Source organism: Glycine soja, chromosome 1, assembly GCF_004193775.1.
Source record: "Glycine soja cultivar W05 chromosome 1, ASM419377v2, whole genome shotgun sequence".
NCBI classification, from domain to species: Eukaryota; Viridiplantae; Streptophyta; class Magnoliopsida; order Fabales; family Fabaceae; genus Glycine; species Glycine soja.
In genome coordinates, this window is record NC_041002.1 from 27,999,546 (window position 1) to 28,008,528 (window position 8,983).

An 8,983-nucleotide genomic window follows, 5' to 3' on the forward strand; every position below is an offset into this window, starting at 1 on the left:
GTCTTTACCCCCTTCTACTGCATTGCATCTGCATTTGATTACCACAACAACAATTTAGTGCAGCTATAGTACCACCAAGCTTGCCACTGTAGCAGTTAAGTGAACAAATGAAGTGTCCACAGTCATTGGATGGTTGCTTGGTAGAGGTACATGCTAATAACTAATAAGATTTCCTGTGCAGGGTATCATTGTTTTTGCATGACTGATGGCTACCTTGGGGCTGGAGATTTTGGTTGAATCTGCCTCAAGTGTTATTTTGAAGGTAATTGAGATAATCTTTTGTTGTTGTTTGTTTATTATATACCTAAATTTGGGTTGAAGACTAGTTATTCAACATGTGGATTATCTACCATGATAAGTGATTTTATCATTTGAGCAGATGATATTATCATTTGACCTTGCTTTTGCTTTGATTCCGCTCCTAAAGTTCAGTAGCAGCAAAGTGACTAGCAGCACAAGCATTGAAGAGGTGTGTTTCCTCCTTGTTTGTGGATTCATGAACTATAAGTTAATACATGAAACTGAAAAATGTTCTAGTTATAAAATTTGATTAGCTAGGCTTACATGAATTGTTGAATTGATCAGCTAGGCATACATTATATCAACTGTTAGTGTCATTTTTTCAGTCTAATAATATTTTGGTTGATATTATCATTATTATGATTAAAGAGATTGCAGGGATTCCAAGGGAAGGGGACCAGGGGATGAAAAATATGATTAAAGAGAGTTCTTGAGGAGTTTGTCACATGCTCAGGTAATTAGTGCTAAAGCAGTTGGGTGAAATTCTCATATTTTGAATGCTGCATGCAATTAATATCGTCATTTGATGAAATGCAGAATCTTCCTGACTGGTTTAGTGCATGTTTCATTGATTGCATAAGATGTAAAATATTATTAATCAAGAGGAGTCTTGCTTAATTGACTTCAGTGTTGAGCGTGCTGCATTTGTCTTATGTACTAGTTCATTCATTTATTTAATTTTAGTTGACAACTTCTGGAATGGTGATATCAAAATATAACCTATGAAAAAGGATAATCTTGTCAGCTAATTGTTGAGTGGTTTATTTTTTTGTTTTGTCTTTTATGTTGCATTTGATGACTTTGTTTCTTTTCTTGTAGGGAAGTGGAAGATTTTGCACGAAGGTTAAATTCTGCTTGGCCTGAAAGGATGCAAATTTGATCTTTGGCCCAACACAGAAGACTAGTAACAATTTCTATGAATAGCAATGGTTCAACGCAGTTGTATATAGGTACGTTCTATCTATCTTCTCAATATTCGCGGTGAACCCTACTTGCTGCCTTGTTTTCTATCAGAAGCATCATTAAATTTTGTTGACATGCACATGACTGGAATCAACTAGTTATAAGTTACTTCATCACTCTCATGCATTTCATTCATCACATACAACACTCTCTCCAAAGTTCAAATTAAGACTGAGGGGTGAGAAAGAGACAATTAATATGGGTGCCGGTCTACTTGCAATTGGTTCTTGTGCAATTGGTCTATGCAGTGATGAACATTACTTAAATGCTTGCAATAGAATCTGGAATGAGCCCTCTTGTCCTTGTTGCTTATCGACAACTCTTTGCTACTGTGTCCATTGCTCCCTTTGCTTATTGGCTCGAGTGGTAATTATATATATATATACCCTATCTGGTTTTGTTTTATTTTCATATATATAAACAATGCATGCATGAAAGGCTTTGATGAACTTTGAACCACCTATAACATTCTCACTGTGAGTGTCACCGTCGATATCCCTTTTCTTTTGGTTGATGCATGATTGTGTTATTTATCCTTTAAATGTATTTATATATGTTTGCTGTATATAAATGTAGCTTTGTTTTTGAAATTTGAATGGTATAACCCAAATTTTGTGAGCAGGCAAAATACTTCAACGACGGTCCTTATGAAAACCCGTCTTTATAGCCTTATTTACCAACAACGACGGGTGCTCCAACCACCGTCGTTGAAACCTCAAACAACAATGACGGTGTACACACCACCGACGTTGACATACTACCAAACAACGTCGGTGGTGAGCCCGCCACCGATGTTGACAGGAAACAAAACAAATACGGGTGTTATTGGTACCCGACGTTGATATGGACAACAACAACGACGAGTCTTGCGAACCCGACGTTGAAATGGACCAAAACAACGACGGGTTGTCTAATATGTGCGTCGTTGAATCCTTTTTTATAACGTCTATTCTTTTATAGCCACTGACGTTGTATTCTTGCATTACAAAGACGGGTCCTAGGATGACCGATGTTGTTGTTGTCGACATACAACGACATCTGGAACAAAGATGGTGTGGGGCCCGTCGTAGATACCGGTTTTCAACCGATGTAGAAGCTTCTTTTTGTAGTTGTGTAAACATATTTAAACATAAATTCCGTGACTTTCAAATCACTTTTAACCAAAATTAAATTTGCAAACTTTGCCAATGCTAATTCAAATACGCAGTTAACAAGTGTAGAGGCTTTCTATCAAAAACAAAAGTGAGGCAATGGGCAAAAAGTGGGCAAAAAGTGTAGAGGCCTGTCAAGAGCCAACCCAAGTTCCAAGGACATGTGTCCTTCTCATTATCAATATACAGCCATGTAAATTTAGTATAGTTGGTTAATTTAAAAATGAAAGAAAAAAAAAACATTGTTACCAATCAATTCAAACGACTGCAAATACATAATTCCTCCATTTCAACAATTGAAATAAAATTCAGTACCATAGTGCATCCAAATTGAAAATAATATTCAAATCCATTAAAAACTATACCAGATCATGGGATGTGAACATAACATACCAAATGGACTTATTCAATATATCCAAAAATGAATACAAATCTACCCCAAAAAAATGCACCGATTCAACAATTGCATAACAGAATATGCAAAATAGGTGCATTCAATAGTAATACAATAATGTTTACATATCACAGCGTTATAATATATCATTCCATTTTCAGTCCAAAAAAAAAAATCATTCCATTTACATAAAAAAAATATCATTCCATTAACAAATATAATATTTAATCCCAAGTAAGAAAATTCCATTCCCGGCTTAATTAAAACAAAAATTGAAATACCAGATTAAAATCATACTATAATAATTGAAATAACAAATTTATTACATGACGCACATATTATAACTAAATAAGCGAGGTAATATTTCGCCTTTTCTATATGAAAGATGATCGGTACCTAAACTCATATTTGATTTCATATAGGTGAAGAGTCTAGAAATTATAACCAAACTCATATATTTGATTTCATATCATAACAGTACAATTCAGTTGCCTATATTGAATAAAATTAAGCCATAGAAATTAAGATACTACACCATTTACGCAGAATTTTCAAAAAAAAAAAAAAAAAGAAAGGAAAAAAGACGAAATAATTAACTCATAAGTAGTGTGAATAACAATCATGCACAGAAAATCTCATATCGATCATCAAAGAAATCGGATCCAGAAACTTGGAAATCTATACTCGCCTTTCCTTTCCCGTAAACAAGATAAGAAAGTGAATTACAACATCAATCCTTGAAAACCTAATGCGTGCGTACACCATTAATTCTTGAAACCCTAATTTGTTAACGGGAAAGAGAAAAGAAGCTAGAGAATAATAGGAGAGGAGTGCATGATAACAATAAAGTACCTTTTTGACGTAGTTATTTATTTGTTCATGTTCCCGTTTCCGTTTCCGGTCATCATCAACTGAAACTCTTCGAAATTGATCATGCCGTCTCCGTTGCCGTCGACGCCGGCGATCATCTTCTGGCACTCGTCAATGGAACAGGCATCTCCAAGGCTCGCCATGACCATGTTAAGTTCTTGGGCGGTAATCAACCCATTACCGTCGACGTCGAAGATGGAAAAAGCGTCCTTCAGATTCTCCAAAACCTCGTCGGGGTCCACGCCCTTGGTGTTCAATTCCAAGAACTCACCTAAGTTGATGTGGCCGTCACCGTTGGCGTCAACCTCTTGAATCATCCTCTTGACCTCTTCTTCGGTGGCGGGTTGGCCAAGGCTCTTCATGATGGAGCCTAGTTCCGAAGAGGAGATTTTGCCGTCGCCGTTTGCATCGAACTTCTTGAATACATATTCGAGGTCCTCTGTTATGGGGCCGCACATGAGTGCTGCAACAACAGAGATGATGATGGTGACGACAACGATGTCAAGGTCTTGGAAAGTTTCTTCTTCTTGTTAAAAAGGGATTTGAAATCCATATTTCAGGGGAATCTTAACTAATTGTTTTTGGCATGCAAAGAGAGAGACTTATTTTCTCTCTCTCTATAGTATTAATGCGTGATTCCAGCACCGGAACGGGGTTGTTGAAAATAAACATAATTTTAATGTATTTAATTTAATTGATCTGCATGTGTGAAAATAAACATAATTTTAATGTATTTAATTTAATTAATGTACATGTCTGAAAATAAACATAATTTTAACGTATCTAATTTAATTAATGTACATGTGTGAAAACAAACATAATTTTAATGTATCTAAATATTTAACTTTTATTTATATAACCTGTTTTTAAGAAAATAAAAAAAAATAAAATTAAAAAAAGAAATAAATACATGTCCGATATATCACTAAATAAAAATCACATTATTTTTTTTTAGAATTTAAAATAAAGTTCATGAATAAATAAATAATTAATTAAAAATGGAAAGAAGGAAGAAAAGCAAAAGGAAACGAAAAGAATAAAAAATGAAGAATACAAATACATGACCAACAAAAAAAACACGTCTTCCTTTTTCTCACTTGGATTTTTAAATATTTTTAGAAGTTTCTCAAAGTCCAAAGAGGAGTTATTTGTCACCATTAACATCAAGCTTTTTAAACACGTACTCTAGTTCCTCCTCGATATGGGTAGGCATGGCACCTGCGTGAGGCAAGGACGGGGAGTACTCTTATGCTCTCAGCTCCCGAACCTTATTCTGCTCCTCGTCCCCGCTCCCCTTGGGGTATTTTTTGTCCCGTCCCTGTTCCCGGCTCCCTGTGGGGACCCTGTTTTACATTAAAAAATATAAAAAATTATAAAAAATACAATTTTTTGTTTTATCTCAATTTTTCAACAATAATAAATTTAAGGTTTAATTCTAAGTTTAAAACATGATTAAAAATACCAAAATAAATCAATAATAATAGTAATAAAATAACATAAACATAAAAGCATCCAAGAAGTATCCAAGTACACATTAATGTTATAGTATTACACTATGAAAACAATAAAACTAACATAACATTACAAGTCTTCATACAATAAATTAACATTATCATACTGAATCAAGTCTTCATACTTCCATCCAAGCGCAATGAAACATCTTCAACATCAAACCTACACAATGAAACATGTAAATATGTGTTTAGAAAATATAAAAAAGTCATAAATTAATATAATGAAATTTTCATACCGTTGGCGTTGTTGTGTCAGCATCGTCAACTATTGAGCAAAATTCCATCTTTGATTTTAAGGAACCTAATGACACAATTATACAATCATTAAAATAAATTAATTGCTTAGAAGAAAAATTTACAAGTAAAATTAAATTTATTACCTTCAATCTCATTACGCAACCAATCTTGAGAGCACATCAATGGCTCAACAGTGTCTTCATTTAATTTGCTACAATGTGGAGTCAAAAACTATCCACCAATACTAAATGCAGACTCTGAAGCAACCATTGATATAGGAATAGCTAGAAAGTCTTTAGCAATCCTTTGCAAAGTAGGATACTTGACTCCAATGTTTTTCCAATATCCCAAAATGTCAAATTTACTAATATTTGATTGATTAAACAATACAGGCTCCTCCAAGTATAAATCCAATTCAGATTTAACACAATCACCAGAAGAAGTTTCTTGAACATATTTTAAAAAGTCATAACTCCAATCAACCTTTCCACCATTATTATCCAAACCAGACACTATTGAAGATGAAGTGGAAATAGAAGTAGTCTTTTTTTCCCTAGATTGATATTTAGAAACCAAATCTTTTAATAATTTTGTCACCTTATTCAATTGATTTGTGTTTTCACTTCCATACATGAGAGGGGAAAAATAATTTAGCAACTTCATTTTCAACCTAGGGTCCAAAATAACCCCTATTGCCATCACCCCATTGATCATGCCCCAATACTTCTCAAACTTGGGAATCATACTGTCAGCCATACCTTGAATGGTTCTATTAGAAGAAAAAATCCATTCATTCAAAGCCAATCGAATTTCACACACTTTTGGAAAATAAACATTTAAAGTTGGATATTGTGTACCCAAAAATAACTCAGTAACTTTATAAAAGATTTCCAACTTCTCACAAATTTCAATTGCCATTTTCCAATCATCATCACTTGGCAATGACATATATTGAGGCTTTCGTTGAGTCAAACACTTATGAAAACTTCAAGATATGGCAATGCAGAAACAAACATTAAATAAGTTAAATTCCATCTAGTTCTACAATCCTTACTAAGTTTCTTTGAATAAGGAATTTCCAATTGTTCACAAGCCTCAATAAATTTTTCTTCCCTCTTAGGTGTTCCAACCCAAAAGGAAACACTATCCCTAATCTTCTCAATGGAATCATGGATAATTGACATTTCATCCTTCACAATAAGTTTAAAATATGGGCACAACACCGCATATGGAAGTAAGTCTCTCCCAAAATAAATGAACTACGTCTAAACTTGCGAAGAATTTTAGGAATCATTGCATCATTAGTACTACAATCATCAACAGTTATTATAGATACCTTTCTATCTAGATTCCATTAAAAAAAATGTTCAATTATAATCTCTGCAAGAACTTCAGTAGTATGCGGTGCATGAACATACATAAACCTAAAATAAAATAATTATTCATCTTAAAACCAAGTTCTATGAATACATTTTACTATAACTACACATATTACCAATTATATAAAATTAAAATCATAAAACTTTCAAGTGAATGATTATTTACCTCATAAGTCGACTTTTCAAATTTCAATTGTTATCAATGAAATGGGTTGTAATAGTCATATAGCCTTTGTTTTGATTCGTTGCAGTCCACATGTCTGTTGTTATAGCTAGGTGCCTTGAATTTTTTTGAATTAGCTTCATAGTTTTGGCCCTTTCACTCTCATAGAACTTTAGTATATCCAACTTCAATGTATTACGGGATATTACTTTGAACAAAGGTTGGACAACATTACAAAACCTTCGAAACCCAATGTCATCAACCATAGCAAGAGGGTATTCATGCAATGCAATCATCTTTGTCAATTCCATCCTAGCAACATCTTGATTAAAGGTATAGTTTCCAACTAAAATAGATTCGCCTCTATCTCCTATTGAAGATGATGATTGTTGAAGAGTTTTTAGTATTGATTGCTTTGGACCCCTCACTGTTCAAAGCTTATAGGTTCTAATGTGGTTGTGCAAATGCTTCGTACCTGATCTTGTATCACCACCAAGTTTCTTTTCACAATATTTACATATAGCTTTCCATTTTTCCTCTATTTTCTTTCTTTTGAAGTGGGTCCAAGCAACGGAAGTTAATCCTCTTTTATTTGGACTTCTTTCAACATCTTCAACTTCTTCTATATTTGGAGAATTTTTTGCTTCTTCCATCAGATTGTGCATCATTAGCAACTTGTTGTGTTTCTAATGGAGCAATACTATTAACGGATGGATCAATAGGCATACCCATTTTCTGTACAACAAACAAGTAACAAAATTTACAAATATGAGTCATGTAAAATTGTAAATGCACAAATCTGACTATTATTGCTAGATTACAAATTTACAAATATGGTTACAAATTTTAAACTCAATGAATCAGCAAAACCAAAACATCACAATAAGCTAGCAGCAGAACAAAGAATTGAAAATACAAAAGAAATAAATAAATAAATAAAACAAAGGAAGAACATACAACAGAGGAAGAACAATTCGAAGTTGCGAAACCCAGAAATGCACAGTGCGACTCGAAGAAGAAAAAGGTGCAACAAAGGCTTCCACGAGTTCACGGCTGAAACAAACAGTGAAGAAGGAATGGTGAAACGAACGGTGAAGGAGCGAAGAAGTGAAGAGGGTGAAGATAGTGTGAAACGGTGAAACGAACGATGAAGCAGTGAAGAAGGAAGTCAAGGAACGAAGTCTGAATGTTTGATGCAGCATTTTAGGGTTTGGGCAATATTTGTGTCTTTGTGACTTGTAAGATATTACTTATATATATGATAATTTTATTTTGTATTTTTTTACTAGTAAAATACTATATTAGCCCTGATATTTATGTTATACATGTTATAAGTTATGAGGGTATATAAGTAAAATTCTATATGTGCGGGGATACGGGGACCCTGCGGGGAAGGGAGCATAGTCCACGTCCTCGTTCCCGTCCCCGAATTAGCTGCGGGGGGCTTTTTATCCTCATCCCCATCCCCAGGAGGAATTTTTCCCTGACCGCAGGGCCCTGAATGGGGTAGTCCCCACGGGGATACCCGAGTTGTGGGGAGAATTGTCATGCCTAGATGTGGGTGCAGGAATGTAAGTAAGAAAGCCCGACATTATCCCTCAAGAGATTCTCAACAGAGGACAAACTAGAATTTCGGTTGTGAGTATGCAATCATCTTCATTAACTTTCAAATTTCATTTCATGCAGGGAATTTGACAATCAATCAATTAATTAGCTTTCAAATTTTACTTCATGCAGGGAATTCAACAATCAAGCATTTAATGGTAAACGGAGGACCTCGTTAGGAAGTCTTGTTAAGCCTAAGCTTTGAATTGGGTGTCGTTGTTAGTGACAATGGCGTAAGGGAGGCCATACCTACATGAGGTTTTTCTAAGTGAACTTCACCACATTGGTCGTAATTTCTCGCAGTGGTCTTGTCACGATCCACTTGGTGAAGTAATTGATAGCCACTAGTAGGTATTTGACTAGTCCTAGGGCCTTTGGCAGTGGTCTCAGTATATTCATTCTCTACA

General features: G+C 34.5%; 1 protein-coding gene and 1 long non-coding RNA gene across 2 annotated transcripts; one reads left to right on the forward strand and one right to left on the reverse strand.

Moving 5' to 3' along the window:
* The first annotated feature begins 113 nt into the window (after positions 1–113).
* LOC114404927 lies at positions 114–1,244 on the forward strand. Its single transcript, XR_003665158.1, has 4 exons — positions 114–262; positions 380–469; positions 670–754; positions 1,120–1,244. It is a non-coding gene; the product is annotated as an uncharacterized LOC114404927 (long non-coding RNA).
* Positions 1,245–3,453: 2,209 nt separating this feature from the next.
* LOC114404928 (probable calcium-binding protein CML25) lies at positions 3,454–4,192 on the reverse strand. Its single transcript, XM_028367650.1, has one exon. The coding sequence runs from the start codon at positions 4,134–4,136 to the stop codon at positions 3,678–3,680; it is 459 nt and encodes a 152-aa protein (XP_028223451.1). The 5' UTR covers positions 4,137–4,192; the 3' UTR covers positions 3,454–3,677.
* Positions 4,193–8,983: the final 4,791 nt, after the last annotated feature.

What these genes read in the sequence shown, in the direction of transcription:
- LOC114404928 (XM_028367650.1), bottom strand. Translation starts at nt 4,136, where the DNA reads ATGTGCGGCCCCATAACAGAGGACCTCGAATATGTATTCAAGAAGTTC.